Genomic DNA, 17,399 nt, shown 5'->3' with positions numbered 1-17,399 from the left:
AACGCAAGACAGAACAGCTTCTCTTCCATATGTATTTCATTTAAATTCTGCCTTACAATAAAATTTAGATAATTTTGAACAAGCCAAGAATTATTTAGCACCATGTTTCCCAAAAATAAGACAGGGACTCATTTTATTTTGACCCCCAAAATAAGCGCTTGGCCTTATTTTCAGGGAGGTCTTATTATTTTTGAGGTGCGGAAGGCGGGCGAGCGTGGTCACCTCATGGCTGCTGCTGTGTTGCAATATTTTGGGGGAGGGCTTATTTTAGTGCATGCCCTCAAAAGCCCGATTGGTCTTATTATCCGGGGAGGGCTTATTTTCAGGGAAACAGAATTGGGAACTCAAGAATTGGGAATTCTTCCATAAGGGAAAGTAGAAGAAAATAACATTTACAGTTCAGTGCCAGAATCTAAAAACTTTCAGGTACCCAAATAAGAAATATAAAACCAGAAGTAAAACATCCGTATGTCTTTATTTCAGTTTTGTTTTCTCAAAGAAACCAACTGTTTTGAGAAAAAAAGCACAGGCTTATAAGCAAATTGATCTTATCTATACTCTTCACTTGCCCTGATGCTATAAATTCAAGAGGCTCAGAAAATTCAGATGTAAAAAAATCGCAATCTGTGCAACAAGTATTACAAAAACCCTTTTGAATTATTTATCCGTAGTTACATCCCCAAATTAAAAACCAAAGAGAAAAAGATTTGACATCAAACCTTTGAAAAAAAATAATTGCATTTATTGTCTTCTGAGATATCCAGTGTCCGAAGAGGACCTGTGTGCATGTTTCTCTACTGGTGATTAGGGGACTTTACAACAGACTCGAAAGTCATAATAATTAACACTTGGAACTTTATGGGAGGGCAAAAGTTGTAGTAAGCCAACGTAGTATCTGACCTCCTCCATATAGCAATGCAAACATGCCCCAAAATAACAAACCTCAAATTCCAAATTCAGGTTTACAAGGAAAAAAAAGCCTCCCCACCCCCATGTTAAACACCAGGCATACTTATTTACTGCTCTCTTACTTTCTAAATTAGTATGGCTCAGTATACCCATACAATTGCCTTGCATTCTTCCCTCACATCACCCCATTAAATCCTAACTTATAGTGCATCGAGAATGTTGTCAATTTTGCTGATCAACTCCTGACGCCTGCTGGAATGGATCTTTTCATTCTCTATGTACGTATCCTTCTTAAGTTTGCCAACAACCAGACGCTCGGCCTCCAAAGATGATTTCACAACCAGCTCCTTGACTTGACTATCCAGTTTCTGTATTTCGCTGACCTTGGAAGAGTTTGGGACAGAATGTTAGGAATGCAACAACACAGTCACAACTTTAAAAGCAATATTACTTTAAAAAAATAGAAACAATTTTTTTATAAAAACATGTTTCTCAATTATTATGTACAATGCTATTTAAGGTTTCCTTTTCTGGTCAGTAGCAAATATGAATGACAGAAATTGGCCTAAATTCTCCCAAAATTCACCTTGCCATTGCCAACTGCAGTGAGCCAACACTTTGTCCTTTTTTCTTGAAAAGTGTCTGCTGGACTGACTTTACTTACTCGCACTTTTGACAAGTGCATTATGGTGCAAGCTGTCATTAAAGATTTTTTTCATTAAATGTATGAAAACTTAACATGTATTTATTTGCACGCAGTTGATGGAAGAAATTATATGCTTTTTCGAATAGACATGAGCACCATTACCACTTTCTGAAGTTGTTGCATTTCATTTCATGTTGACTTAACTATTTTAATTCCCTATAACTATATGTGTAGCTTATAGAAAATCTTTCATTTCTAGCGCTGACAGCGCTGAAGAATGTATAACCAAAAAGTATGAGGCAGCAAGAGAAATTATTTCGATATCGTTCAGGTGGCATTACAATACTGCTAGTGTCATACATTTCCTTTAAGAGCCGTCATGCGCAGTGGTTAGAATGCAGTACTGCAGGCTAATTCTGCTGACTGCCAGCAGTTCGATTCTCAGCAGCCCAAGCCTTCTATCCTTGTGAGGTTCGTAAAATGAGGACCCAGATTGTTGGGGGCAATAAGCTGACTGTATATAAGTCTAAGTGCTATTACTATTAACTGAAGGGAGACCTTGCTAGAATTGATATAGTCAAGTCAAAGTATCTTAAGTCCGTTAAAGATACTAGTTAAAATATAGATGGTCCTAGATTTATGACCATTCATTTAGTGATTGTTAGAAGCTATGATGGTGCTAAAAAAGTGACTCAACTGTTTCTCATGCTTACAGCAGTCACAGCATCCCAGTGGTCATGAGACCAAAATCTGTATACTTGGTAATTGGCATGTATGCACAACGGTTGCAGTACCCCGGGGTCATGTGATGGCCATCTGCTACCCTCCCAGCCAGCTTCTAAGAAGCAATGTCAATGAGGGAAGACAGCTGTGCTTAACAACTACACGATCCACTTAACAACTGCTGCACAAAAGTTCATAAAATCAAGCTTGACTCAAGGCAACACATGAAGCTATGTCAAAATTAGATATTTCAGCTTTTTCTTTGGACTTCAAAAACTTAAGACTCATGATTGGATTTCAGTATTAACAGACTCTTACTTTGTCACACAGGTCAGACCCTTCCATCTTCAACTTGGATTGCAATGAGGCTATTTCATTTGTTAAGGCTTTATGTTCAACTTCGAGAGATTTTTTGCCGCTATTCAATGTAGAAATATCACGTGACTGCTTGTACTTATTCACGGCTTCATCAAAAAGGCGGTAGAGACATAGTCTCTTATTCACTCCAGTTAGAACTTGCTCTGTAATGCAAGCAACTTTCATCCTAGCTTCTGCTGCTGGATCCTGCAAGACAACAATGCTTTTATATGGGAAAAACTTTAAGAAGAAGCATTCCTACATTGCATTTCATGTTTTATGCATTTATTTAAAACATGTGTATATCTTAAAACTAAATTCTGACCAAACAATAAAACAATATATGCAAAACAAAAAATAATAAAACCAAGAAAGGAAAAAAAACAGAAGAACCTGGCACTGCACCTCCATGTCACTAATACTATATCACATTCTCCTCCCATTATGATTTCACCCGATTTCAGCACTGGGCGGGGGGGCAGATTTTGCATGCTCTCTGGAAGGTTAAAAGGGAGTGGGAAGGACACGACTGTTGAATCTCTAAGGAGAAAGTGCTTGATAGGTCAACATTGTGCTAAAATTGAGTCAAAGTTAACAAAACTAGATTTTAAAATATTTTTTATCAACACAACTTGAAGAGCTTCTATTAAACTGTCCAGTTTTGTATCTGGGCAGACTTTTGAAAAATGGAAGATCAACAGAATTTACAGCAGTATAGATGTTGGCTGATTAATTTCACTTATTTAGACAAATAATTATCTATATTAAGTAATTTAGTATTAGCTTTACACGTAACAGCCTATCTGCTAACTTTTAGTTTGCATATAAGAAAGGTTAGGTACAACAAAATTAATGCCAAAAATCTAATACCCAAATAAAAGATTATCCTATGAAATAGTGACTCCATCTTCTCTCAAAACTATATTGTAATACCTTAGTGATGGAGAAGTCCAACCTCACATACAGAATAACTGTAAAGAATAGGATGTAGAATGCTCCAACTACCAGCAGAGGTTCTTGCAACATCAGGATTTTATTAAAGGTATAGTGTACCTGGAAAAAGACAAGTAATAAGGCACAAGGAAAATGCATTGCACGTTTCTCTACCTAGCTTAGAACCACACTATCTCAGTATTTTTAATTAATCATCCACTAATGTTTTTCTGTTATTGCCAATGCCACATTTAATACTAAATTCACAGCAATTCTTAAAGAATGAGAAACTGTTTTAACTGCTTTACATGAACCAAGTAAAGAATTTGTTTTTACCACAATATCTTGAATATGTTGCTCAACTAGGTTACTCTTATGTGCCACAATGACTGGACGGCCGAATGTATCAAGATAGGTATAGTGAAGTTCATCAGTAGTCCGGCTGATATCATATGGACTGTCCACATGAATATTTCTGCAGAAAACAGGATTCAAAAATGTCAGATATGCTGGAAAAAAACCTAAATATATGTAACCGTTAGGATTAGATGATTAACATATGTCGTAGTTTGCATGTACAGTGCATTCAGAAAGTATTCAGACCCCCTTCACTTTTGTCAATTTTGTTATGCTGCAGTCTGATTTTACAGTTGTTGAAACACATTTTTCCTCATTAATCTACACGCAATACCCCTTAATGACAAAGTGAAAACAGAATTTCAGAAATGTCTGTAAATTTATTAAAAAGAAAAATTGAAATATCACGTTGGCATAAGTATCGGATCCTTTGCAACAACATTTGAAATTTAGTTTTGGTGCCCCCCCCCCCCCCCCAATTTCTCTTGATCGTTGCTAACATATTTCTACACCTTGTCTGGGGTTGACCTGTGGTAAATTTAATTCATTGGACATGATTTGTAAAGGCACACCTCTCTCTATAGAAGGCCTCACATCCGACAATTCATATAGTAGGAGAGCAAATGCCATGAGGTCAAAGGAACTGTCTGCAGAGCTCAGAGACAGGATTACTGCAAGGCACAGATCTGGCGAAGGCTACAATTAAATTTCTGCACTGAAGTTTCCTAAGACCACAGTGACCTCCATAATTCTAAGCTGGAAGAAGCTAGTCACCCAATCTCTTAGTAAGAGGGGTGACCAAGAACCTGATGATCATTCTGACTGACCTCCCAAGATCCTATGTGGAGATGGGACAGAGTTCCAGAAAGACAACCATCACTGATCTGGACTTTATGGCAGTGACCAGACAAAAGTCTCTCCTCAGTTCAGTACACATGAAAGCCTGGAGTTTATAAAAAAGCACCTGAAGGACTCTCAGATTGTGAGGAACAAGATTCTCTGGTCTAATGAAACCAAGATTGAATTGTTTGGCCTCAATTCTAAACATTATATACAATACAATACAATAGCAGAGTTGGAAGGGACCTTGGAGGTCTTCTAGTCCAACCCCCTGCCTTGGCAGGAAACCCTATACCATTCCAGACAGATGGCTATCCAACATCTTCTTAAGGACTTCCAGTGTTGGGGCATTCACAACTTCTGGAGGCAAGCTGTTCCACTGATTAATTGTTCTATCAGGAAATTTCTCCTCAGTTCTAAATTGCTTCTCTCCTTGATTAGTTTCCACCCATTGCTTCTTGTTCTACCCTCAGGTGCCTTGGAGAATAGTTTGATTCCCTCTTCTTTGTGGCAACCCCTGAGATATTGGAACACTGCTATCATGTCTCTCCTAGTCCTTCTTTTCATTAAACTAGACATACCCAGTTCCTGCAACTGTTCCTCATATGTTTTAGCCTCCAGTCCCCTAATCATCTTTGTTTCTCTTCTCTGCACTCTTTCTAGAGTCTCCACATCTTTTCTACATCGTGGTGACCAAAACTGAATGCAGTATTCCAAGTGTGGCCTTACCAAGGCATTATAAAGTGGTATTAACACTTCATGTGATCTTGATTCTATCTCTCTGTTTATGTAGCCTAGAACTGTGTTGGCTTTATTGGCAGCTGCTGTACACTGCTGGCTCATATTTAAATGGTTGTCCACTAGGACTCCAAGATCCCTCTCACAGTTACTACTATTGAGGAAGGTACCACCTATACTGTACCTGTGCATTTCGTTTTTCTTGCCTAAATGTAGAATCTTACTCTTTTCACCATTGAATTTCATTGTATTAGATAGTGCCCAATGTTTAAGTTTGTCAAGATCCTTCTGTATCTTAAGCCTGTCTTCTGGAGTGTTGGCTATTCCTGCCAGCTTGGTGTCATCTGCAAATTTGATGAGTTCCCCATTTATGCCCTCATCCAAATCATTGATGAAGATGTTGAAGAGTACTGGGCCTAAAACAGAGCCTTGGGGTACTCTACTGCATACTTCCCTCCATGTAGATGCAGTTCTATTGAGGACTACACGTTGAGTGCGGTTGGTCAGCCAGTTACGAATCCATCTGGTGGTGATGCTGTCCAACCCACATTCTTCTACTTTATCTAGTAGTAGGTTATGGTCTAACTTATCGAATGCCTTACTAAAGTCCAAGTAAACTATATCAACGGCATTCCTCTGGTCCACTAATTTTGTCACTTTGTCAAAGAATGCAATAAGATTAGTCTGGCATGATCTGTTTTTGACAAACCCATGTTGGCTTTTGGCTATTACTTTGTTTACTTCTAGGTGTTCGCTAATTCGTTGCTTGATTATCTTTTCCAGGATCTTCCCTGGTATTGAGGTCAGGCTGATAGGTCTATAGTTTCCTGGATCTATTTTTTTCCCTTTATGTGGAGAAATCAAGCACTGCTCATCACCTGCCCAATATCATCCAGATAGTGAAGCATGGTAGAGGTGGCAACATGCTGTGGGGGTGTTTTTCAGCAGCAGAAACTGGGAGACGGGTCAGGGTTGAGCGAAAGCTGAATGGAGCAAAGTACAGGGATATCCTCGATGAAAACCGTTCCACCGTGCTCAGGACCTCAGACTGGGCTGAAATTTCACTTTCCAACATGACAACGATCCCAAGCACAGTCTGGACAGCACAGGAGTGGCTTAGGGATAACTCTGTGCATGTCCTAGAGTGGCCCAGCCAGAGCCCTGACTTGAACCCTATTGAATATCTCTGGAGGGACCTGAAAATGGCTGTCCACCTACAGTTGCCATCCAACCTGACTTAGCTTGAGAGGATTTGCAAAGAAGAATGGCAGAAAATCGCCCAATCCAGGTGTGCAAAACTTATCACATCATACCCCAAAAGACTTGAGGCTGTAATTGCTGCCAAAGATGCTTTAGCACAGTACTAAGTGAAAGGTCTGAATGCTTATGCCAATGTGATATTACAATTTTCCCCCTTTTTAATAAATATATAGACATTTCAAAAATTTTGTTTTCACTATGTCATTATGATGTACTGACAATAGGTTAATGAGAAAAAAAATGAATTTCAACAACTGTAGAATCAGGCTGCAGCATAAAATTGACAAAACTCAATACTTTCTGAATGCACTGTCAGTACTGAAATTAGACTGATTTATTTAAAAAAAATTCCCACATGCATACCACAGGAACTATATTTTATGAGTAACCAACCAACAGCAGAGATCGACAGATCATCAACCATGTTGTACTTACTTGGCACCCTCTGGAAGAATAATCTTTACAGTTAATGAGTCTGTAACTTGTTCATCGAAAACATGGTCAATAAATCTCATCTTCAGGGCGTACTGATCACCTTGAAAAGAGTAACAAGCACTGTAAACTTTTACTTTTCTTATAATGGCAAGATCTAGTTGTATAAAACATCAATGTGACATTTTTACATTAAGGCACTAAGCACCACTAGAACTGATTATGCGTAGCCAGACTCAATGACAAATCCTAAGAGATTCACACAACAATAAAATATGCCAATTCTGCATTCAACATACTGTATTTTTCGGAGTATAAGACGCACCTTTTTTCCTCAGAAAAGAGGCTGAAAATCTGGGTGTGTCTTATACATCAAATACAGAATTTTTTGCCCCACCCCCTTCACCAAAATGGCTGTGCATAGCTTTATGGAGGTTTTCAGACATCTCTTGGGGGCTGGGGGGGGCATTCCCCCCCCCAGCCCCAGCAGCACTCTATAAGCCTCCATAAGGCTATGCATGCAATTTTTTTGACAAAAAGGGCCCATTTTTGTGAAAAAGGGACTGTTTTTTGCTTGTTTGGGGGGGGGGGCAACCTCCCAGGAGCACTCTGCAAGCCCCCTAAAGGCTATTCATGCCTTTTTTAAAAAAGGGGGGGGGGTTGGGAGGTTTGCAGAGTGCAAAAACTCCCCCCCCCTTTGGAAAGCTCTTTAGTTAAAGTGATTGATGAATTAGATTGATCAAGTGCTGTGCCAGCAGAAACAAAGTCTTAGGTGCTGCAGATTGTCAGTGATTTCTTTGTCCAGTAAATGGATAAATACACCTGGAAATATCTACCTACCTACCTACTCTCTCTCCCTACCTACTTAATTTCTCTCTCTCCCTCTCTCTACTGTATTTCTGTCTCTCTCCTTAGCTATCTACTGTATTTATCTTTCTATTTCTCTCTCTCTATCCTCTGCCTACCTACCTACACCCCCTCTCTCTCCCCCTACCTATCTACTGTATTTCTCTATTTCTCTCTCTCTCTCTTTCTCTCTCACACTCTTTATCCCTTTATCTACCTACCTACCTACTCTTTCTCTCTCTCTCCCTACTGTATTTCTCTCTTTCCCTCTCTATCCGTCTATCTAGCTACCTACTTTTTTTTAAAAAAAATTGCCTCTTCAAAACCTTGGTGCGTCTTATACTTTGAAAAATACAGTAGCTATCGAACACACATAAATCCTTCCCCTTCTTAAAACGTAAGTATTCTGGGTATATTATGTAAGAGGAAAAATGGATGTTCTAGTTCCCTCTGTTAAGGAGGACCATGTACTAGGATCAAGAAAGACTATGGTGTCTCCCTCCCTGTCGAACATTATTCCCATGTAAATCAGACTGCCCCCCTCCCCGACTTAATACCTTCTTAAAAAGCCCCAAAGACATGATTTTGCCAGTGGGAGTGGGTTCCTCAGAGTGGAGTCTATCAAGTGTTTTCCTTTCTGCAACCATGGGATAAAGGTTTACTGGTTTTTGTATTTGGTGTTTTACTTCTGTAACCCTGACTAAGTTGGGTGGCCATGCAAATTTTCTTAATAATAAAAAGTTGGAGAAATAAAAACTTCAGTAGATGAAACATTAAAATTTGAAAGGACTGCAAGCAATGTTTTCAGTTACTTTTCAGATATTGTTTCCATGATTAAAATACACTCAAGATAAATCTTTTAAATATATATGCAAAATAAAAATCAAGAACCCCCCCCCCCCCTCAAATTCTTGAAAATCTCAAGTATGCCCCTATCTGATCATAAATACAGAAATAGAATAATTTTATATTTGGACTGTTTCATTATATATAAACAATTTTCCGGTGGTGGTTGCCTACCAAGATTAAAGAGGTATTCATAGCTGGGCAAGTTGTAGCCAATTATATAGTGAGTCTTCCAACCACCAAATAAAGGGAAACGAGGGCGAATCTCCATTTCCACTGAGTCATCCAAGACAAGAAGATGACTGGTAGATATGTTGCCAATTTCATCTCTGTAATACACATCTTGAGCAGCAGCAGGAAGGATAGTCTGCAAAAGACAGTTTTAGTAAAACCCATAAGGATAGACTATAAAATACATTTAATCTAATTTATTTATTTATTACCATATTTTTTGGAGAATAAGACGCTTCGGAGTATAAGACGCACCTGAGTTTTTGGGAAGGAAAATAATAAGAAAAAAAATTGCCTCTGCCTACCAGCATCCATCGGTAGTCATCTTACGCCACCTCGTAAGAGCCGAGGTGGCGCAGTGGGTAGAGTGCAGTACTGCAGGCTACTTCAGCTGACTGTTATCTGCAGTTCGGCGGTTCAAATCTCACCAGGCTCAGGGTTGACTCAGCCTTCCATCCTTCTGAGGTGGGTAAAATGAGGACCCGGATTGTTATTGGGGGCAATATGCTGACTCTGTAAACCGCTTAGAGAGGGCTGAAAGCCCAATGAAGCGGTATATAAGTCTAACTGCTATTGCTATTGCTATCTGGCTAGTGTCCTTAGCACACAGCCTGGTCAGCTTCAGCACATTTAGCCTGATTCAGCACAAGCAGCTGATCGGCCTCCTGGAATACCCCCAATCAGCTGTTCCCAGGGGTGAACTTTAGCAACAGGTTCGCTGGTTGTGAGCGTGTGTGCTGGTTAGGATAGATACACAGCTTCAAAAACCCAGCTGATCGTCACAAGGTGCTCCAGTGAGTACAGCAGGTGAAGCACGAAACTGGTCAGACAAGGCAGCAGCTGTTCTGGGTTGCCATTCCGTTTGACATCCATTCAAGACTGCGGGGATCGCCAAAACACATTGCCGCCAATCACCGCCCGAAAACGCGATACATAGAGGCCAAAACGGGGCGTGTGACGGCCGAAAACGCAATGTGCAGAGGTGGCAATTGGCGGCAATGTGCTCTGGTGATCCCTGCAGCCTTGAACATGTCTCAAACGGAGCATTCAGAGGCTGAAAACACGAGGCACAGAGGCCAAAAGCACAAGACACAGAGTGGACGATGGTCTGTGGCAATCCCTGCAGCCTGGAACAGGTCTAAAATGCAACGTGCGGAGGCCAGCGGATGGGTGGGGCTACATTCAGTAAGATTCAAATTTTCATCCTCTTTTAGGGGGAAAAGTGCGTCTTATGGTCCAAAAAATACAGTATATTTATATAGCTGTCTATCAAATATTTATTAATAACTTGCAAATTAAGTAAAACAACTAAAATGCAGCATGTATTTTTCTTCTAAAACGCATAACACCAGCCATTCAGATTAAGTTAAAATGTGGTGAATTCAAAAGAACATTAAAAGCCTGAAGGAGGAAATATTTATCAGATGCCAAGAAGCATCAAGTGAGTGTACTCAGGGAGATTCTTCCACGACTGGGGCACCGACACAGAGCAGGCTTTAATAGGTTAAGAGCAAGAAAGACTGGCCTTACACCTTTTCCCATTTGAGGAATTGGCTGTGTCTACTATATCATATAGTCCCTGAACACTTTTCATTGAGGGAATACAGCTCTCCAGGAAGATGAGAAAGGAGGAAAGTTTTCTCATTCTTTGTTTATATGATAAATCATAAACTGGACACATAAGCCAATTTTGAACTAGTGTCCTCAATAAAGCACAAGTACAGCATGATCAAAATGTCAATTCAATGAAACCTTATAGCTTAATTTTTAAAACTTGCAGTTTTCATTTTTTAAACCAAAATTCCATGTATCACATATCCACAAGGGACGCTTACACAATACAGATAAAATGTAGCCAAGCTATCTCCATCTGGATATAGTCACAGCTGGTATTATCAGCTGCAAACAATAAAAATAATGTAAGTTTTGCAAATCCTTTCAGAATTCTCAAGAACATACAGTATATGAAGCACATCTTTACAAATCATTAAAGTAAATATATCCTCTTCCAGAAATGTTCATTTGCTCTGGAATCGGCTCCTACTCGTCTCTGCACCTTTATGCTAACAAAAAGTGCTTCACTTCCCTGATGTATTCTTTATTTCTTAAAAATTTCTCAACACTCATCAAACATTATAGTCTAAGCACTTAGAATATGAGAATATAAGCACTGAGATTTACCTGCAAATAAACAAATCAACGAGCTTACAAAAATATATTTCAAACAAATGAACCAGAGAATGAGATTCAGATAGATGCCACAAGTGAGCAGCAGAAAAAATAATAGTAATACTAGTAGTTAATAAGCAGCATATTATTTACTAACTACTCGTTAACAAGTAATATGATACTTATTTAAACTGCTTTAGCACATTGCATCATGGAAGAGATAGAATCAGGACTTTAAAAGGAGCTGAAAGCAAGAAAACATTCTTGGTAACATTTCATGTTCTCAAAGCAGAGAAGTACTACTTGTTCCAAATGTTCTCCTCTTTCCTCCTTCAGTAGTTGGCTCATTCGTGGCTACTTTAGTGTGACTCATTTTCACAATGATGCTATTGCTTAAAACAAAGCAATACAACAAGAAATAAAAGAAATAATGAAAAACCTTAAAAGATTTCACAGAAGATATTCCACTATCTGGCTGTCTTTGATAGTCGTATCTGGAGAAAGGTCCTTTGAGCACAGCTCCTGTATGCCTTAAGTCAACTGTTTCTTCAACTGCAATATTGCCCCAGTGAGACACTTCAATGACACGTATCATGCTGGTGATAGTCAGGAATGGACTGTTGTTTTCATAATGTATCTTAAGGCTATCCTGAAAAATATAACAGAGAAATTGAATAGTTATTTGTAACAGTAGCCGTTTTACTTATATGTGACCAATTAGTAAAGTCACAGGAACCCTTAAGCGCACTGTCATTATGACCAAATAGCTTAGTGACAGCAATTCCAATAGTCCCAGTTGCTGTTGTAATCCCAAGACATATAAGGCCATTAAACAAGAGGTGGAAATCCCAGGTAAGGAGCACAAACATACATACAATGGGAAGCTGGGAGGGCTTGTGAAGCTCTATAAAGGCAGCCGATGTGCAGTGAGCAGGAGTGACTTACCAAAGTGACTTGCAACCTTCCCTGCTGTCTTCCCCACTGACTTGTAGGGAGCTAGCAGGGAAGGTTGCAAATGGTAATCATGTGACTGCAGCTGTGACATTGTAATCACAAGTCAGGTAAGTGAGCATAATCACATGACCACTGCAATGGCTGGAACTTCCCGGACGCCTGTACTTCCTTTTTTTTCAGCACCCTCATAATTTTGAATTGTTGCTAAACAAATGGATGTAAACAGAGGACTATTTTTATGATAGATCATAAAAAGTTCCAGTTTTTATAAATCCCCTACTGAAAGAGCATTCTATCCCGCACCATCTAGCAAGTGACTTGCAAAGATTTCCTTTTATTTACCTACGCAGAATTATTTTATACTATAGCGACCAGCTAAGTCATTAAATACAAGACTTCCTTTTTAAAAAAAAATTTTTTTATTCAATTCATTCTTTGTCACAAGTAAAAGTTTACCTCACTGTATGGGGGTACATCCTTGAAGGGTCCATATTCAATCATATCCTCTGAGCGGCTGGGATTGCCTAACTTGGTGTAGTTTTCAATGTTTCTTGAGGCCAGTTTCACACGAGTTGTCTGGGTCTTGGTTACATATGGAGAGTAGAAATAATGATTACCTTCAAAAACCACAAACTGCTTCTCTGCCTGAGAGATGTGTGTGGGATAGGGTTGCAGGACATGTGTGAAAACTGTTTCAATAGATAAACGAATTTTTCCGCCTGGAGGCAAAGGAGCCGGCAATTTCACAGTGAAGAATTTGCCACTAAAAAAGGGAAAAAAAGTAGAAAATCAGTCAGACCATTTCTACGTTCCTTGCTTCTAAATGAGCTCAATGTTATCAGGAATCTTGATCGGTCATGGGATTGGGCAATTTCCGCTGTTAAAATTCAATGGTTAGCTCTTATGGTTTTAAATCAATACATATATTTAAAAACCAATGCAATCTACTCATTGGTAACACAATAATGTGAAATAAAGAACATATTAACCAGACTGCATTTCTATGAATCACTATGCCTTACAACTTTAGAAAACTTTTTTTAGCACATTATTTTTTCCCCCTAAAAATAGTGCAAGTAGTCAAAAGAGAACCAATTATAAAAACTGAAATTGAGGTATCAGCCTATTTATACAATCTAATTAAACAACTGACATTTTTTGAAGTTACACTGAAGATTACATTTTAAAAAGTACTCTTTAAAAAATGAAGTAGAAATATCAGCCCTTATTTCCCCATGACAAAACTTACCTTTTACCTTTTACTTTTGTTTCCTTCACCTCCAGGGTATTTTCCTCCTCTTCTTCAGCTTTTACCTGTTCAGAAAAATTATATAAAATGTTGGTCGGTGTCACCATTGACAGTTCCCAAACAAGGCAATAGAATTCATCTATACTATTTGCCAAGAAAGATCAAGTCAGTAGAGATACCAAAAACACATTTCAATGTGAGGCACATGCTAATAATTAAAGATTGTTACAAAAAAAAAGAGTCATAACTGTTAAAACTTAAAACATCACCCATCAGAAATTGACAAATGTGTCAAATGTATTGTACTCCTATTTTAGAATACACAAACATGGTTAATAAATAAAAGAATTGTAGAAAACCAGTAAAAATACATAACTATTTCCCTCAAAAATCCAACTAGGAATTAAAAAAAACCCTTTCCTTTCTCTAGGAACTATCTATGGAAAAAGAAAATGATGTTTCCTTTCCAATTAGAATTTTGCAGAAGGTAGCAACAATGCTAGTGCTTACAAAAATACATATTCTTTAATTCTTCAACTTCAATGAGATTTTTTCTAAGCAAATATTGATTTGATTGTATCTATTCACTGTCAATAAAGAAAACAGAATTCAGATACCCAATTTTAAAACAGTAATAATAGAGACTTATGGCACAGGTTTTCATTTAAAACCTATCCTATTGGAATTCTTGTGAAAGAGCTCCGGAATAGCTGAGAATAGGCTGAGCTTACTTGTGAAGTCCAAAAACACATTTTATTTTTACTGATAAAAATAATAATCAAAGCTTCTTAAAATTTACTTTAAAAAGTAGATTTTTCAAACTTCATTACCCACAAGGCAAAGAGTTTACTGTAAAAAAAAACTCTCCATGACCAAAAAAGGAATAAATAATTTAGTATTCCCTTTCTGGTGTATTGAATTGCAATATTCAAATTCCCTCATCACATGCCATACAGAGGCAAAGTTATAAAAGTGATTCTCCTCCTTTAAAAAAAATCATTTTATAATATTCTATGCAAACATAAGCCATGTTATCAGAAATGTCAGTTAGAAAATAGTGTTTATCCAAGGATTATGCCAAGAATGAAGGGCTACTTTTCTGAATTTGTTCAATTTATTTAATAATGCAGTCCAATTTTAGAAATGATCCAGCAAATACGAATTAGCAGAAGATCTCTTATACACAACTCCTATAATTATAAATTGACATTGAACTCAAAGAGCAGAACTGTAAATCACAAACCTATTTTTTTAATGGACTTGGTTGCCACAGCCCAGATCTCAGCTCAAGTCTCACACTGGCATTGATAAATGCCATTATTGAAACAATTACAGCATTTTCCTCTAGGTGAATTAACTTTATGTAGACTTTCTGACTAAAAATTTAATTTTTAAAATCACAGTAACTTGCACAATAAAACCATTTAAGAGCATTTGCTTCCTAACAGTAGAACCGATGCAAAATAGTATTGGTAGTTTTTTCAAGGTGAAGCTTCTGTCAAAAATTTTAATTAATATATAATACAGCAACAAAGTGTTTAGCAACTTCTATCGAGGATCTCAAGAGAATCCAAACCAACTTTTCCTTTACCAGAGTTAGCCAGGATGCATAGAGAAAAATAAATGCTACAAACAATTGCTAGAAGCTGAAGAGACATGGACAGGCTTTGAAAGCCACACCTCCCTCTAATTTAAACTAGCTGCTCATCCGCTCTCGGAAATAGTCTATGCTTACGTGTCAGTACTCACCAGGCTTTTTACTACAAGCAGCACTCTGGAAGAGAATCAACAGACAGGAGTAACAGGAAGCAAAGAAAAGGGGACGAATCTGGCCACACAAGGGCATTATTATTTGAACTGGCATGCTGGCAAAAGTCCAAAAGGGCATCTCAAGAGCAACTTTGGATGAAATAATAATTATATTTCAGTGAAATTATATGTCCATTATTCAGTATTCTGTTTACAACTCACAACCCACAAACCAACATAAACTGGGCGAAAGATGGTATAAAAGGTGTTATGCCACAACTGGGGCTGACATGAGTGTCTAGATCGCCGCTCTTTATCTCCCTGTATTCCACTGATTCAGCCAAAGCATTCGCCCGATCGCCATAACAACCGCCGATTTAAGGACTTGACCGGCCAGACCGCTCCTTTCCACCAAAAACTGGTATTAGGAAGGGTGGAGAGGAGAAGTAATAGCCGAGCAATGCTGGGGAAGAGAGCGGAAGAACAGAAGAAGAAAACAAGGAAGAAGAGGCACAGATTCGCCTAAAAACCGTCAACGTGGAAACGAAAAGCCCGATCACAAAAAAAAGAAAAGTAACAGGCTTTGGCAAGGGGGGAGGGAGGGCGGCATCCGGGTTCAAGGAGCGGCAGAAGCAGGCCGAGAGCTTGACGGCCCCAGCGGTTGGCTCACCTGCGCCCCCAGGTAGGCCAGGTGGCTCTCCAAGCCGGGGTCCAAAGCCAGGAGGAAAGACGTGGCAGACGCCGAGCTCCCGGCGGAGTTTCCAAGGCTAATCTCGGCCGTCACTTTGGCCAGGTGTGTGCCGAGGTCCACGGTCCGCTTTACGTCTTCGTTGACCAGCTCGGGAGCGGCCAGGGCCGCCCTGCCCAGGCAGAGAAGGAGCAAGAGGTGGGCGAGGTGGATCCCCATGGTCGGCCAGGCTGAAGAACGAAGCCGCGGAGCAAACCGGATGGACTCACACTTTCGCGTCGCTGTTCATTCATCCAAAGGGCACAAGATGGCGCCCCCCACGCCGAGCCACAGACAAGATGGCGACACCCAGCAAACGCGCCGCTCTCGAAAACGGCACGGCCTACAACGCGATGTCCTGACCTGCGCATCGTATTCGCGTCACGTAGTTGAGGTAGGGGGGGGGGGGACGGAGGGGGGGCGGGGGGACGGGTGGCAAATGAAAGATCGACCTGTCAGAGCCGTTTTCACGTGACGCCAGTCCGCGCCTTCGCTAATGATTTTGAGATCTCATAAACTCACCCGGGTGTGAATGTGTGTCAGTACGCTCCGAGTTTTTGTTTTGGGGGAGGGGGAATGTAGGAAACAGTATCTTAGCTTAGATAAATTTAGCCCAGATTTTCCAGTACTCCTTATAGTTAGCAAGGAACGTTGCGTGTGGCACAGATACGTTAGCCATACAATATTGCTAAAATGTATTTAGTGAAAGCCTCAGTTGATTAAAGCCACGTTGAGCAGCAGATGCTTGAACAAGTCCTTGAAAATGTATGCATTTGAAAAATTCATCTTATTGTACGTTTATTGATTAGAGACAGTAAGGGAATTAGTTTGATAGGATATTTTACTGGAAGGCTTCTATTGGGTGCTCAGTGCAATTATATATGGAAATAAACCATAGGTGAGAATAAACGGTATTTATAGCAAATTGGTGTTCTGCTGAAAGTATGACTAGGATATGTGCTGTCCCTTTGGTTGTTTAATAATGAAATTGTTGTGGTAGGGATGCGTTGGTTGGAGAAATTAGTATACATGTAGAGCCAGTGTTAAGGCATCAAGCTAGAAATCAGATGAGAGTGAACTCTGGTCCTCCCTTAGGCACAAAGACAACTGGATGATCTTGGGTTAGTCACTTTCTCTCAGCTCTAGAAAGGAAGCAATGGAAAACCACTTCTGAAAAACCTTGCAAAGAAAAGTGCAGGGATTTATCCAGGCAGTCTCTATGAATTGTACAACACTGAATGGAAGGAAAATTAGATAGAAACAGCCATGCTGTTGGCTGAGAACCCAAACGACTTGGAGAAAATGCAGCAGATTCATGTAATAAATGTGTTACTAACTTAACAACTGCAATGATTTACTTAACAACTCTGACAAAGGTTGTAAAATGAGGCAAGATTCACTTAACCGCTGTCTTCCTTAGAAATAGAAATTTT

The 17,399-nt window shown here is 39.3% G+C and overlaps 1 protein-coding gene across 1 annotated transcript; it reads right to left on the bottom strand.

The window, feature by feature from the left end:
- Window positions 1-456: 456 nt before the first annotated feature.
- Window positions 457-16,267, bottom strand: RPN1 (ribophorin I). Its single transcript, XM_032210298.1, has 10 exons — window positions 15,910-16,267; window positions 13,491-13,555; window positions 12,698-13,004; window positions 11,727-11,936; window positions 9,062-9,254; window positions 7,199-7,298; window positions 3,905-4,043; window positions 3,569-3,688; window positions 2,597-2,842; window positions 457-1,292 (listed from the first exon to the last, which is right to left on the bottom strand). Exons 1-10 carry the CDS (start codon window positions 16,144-16,146, stop codon window positions 1,110-1,112), a joined length of 1,800 nt encoding a protein of 599 aa, XP_032066189.1. The 5' UTR covers window positions 16,147-16,267; the 3' UTR covers window positions 457-1,109.
- Between the last annotated feature and the right edge of the window lie 1,132 nt (window positions 16,268-17,399).

This window comes from Thamnophis elegans, chromosome 2 (assembly GCF_009769535.1).
Source record: "Thamnophis elegans isolate rThaEle1 chromosome 2, rThaEle1.pri, whole genome shotgun sequence".
Lineage (NCBI taxonomy): Eukaryota > Metazoa > Chordata > Lepidosauria > Squamata > Colubridae > Thamnophis > Thamnophis elegans.
This window is presented reverse-complemented; position numbering and strand designations above follow the sequence as displayed.

Bases quoted from the DNA above. Each gene is read 5' to 3' on its own strand.
- RPN1 (XM_032210298.1), bottom strand. From the start codon at position 16,146: ATGGGGATCCACCTCGCCCACCTCTTGCTCCTTCTCTGCCTGGGCAGG. The intron at 13,005-13,490 runs GTAAGTTTTGTC...TCCCTTTTTTAG, and splicing joins ACAAAAGTAAAAGGTAAAAG to TGGCAAATTCTTCACTGTGA. The intron at 11,937-12,697 runs GTAAACTTTTAC...TATATTTTTCAG, and splicing joins ATGTACCCCCATACAGTGAG to GATAGCCTTAAGATACATTA.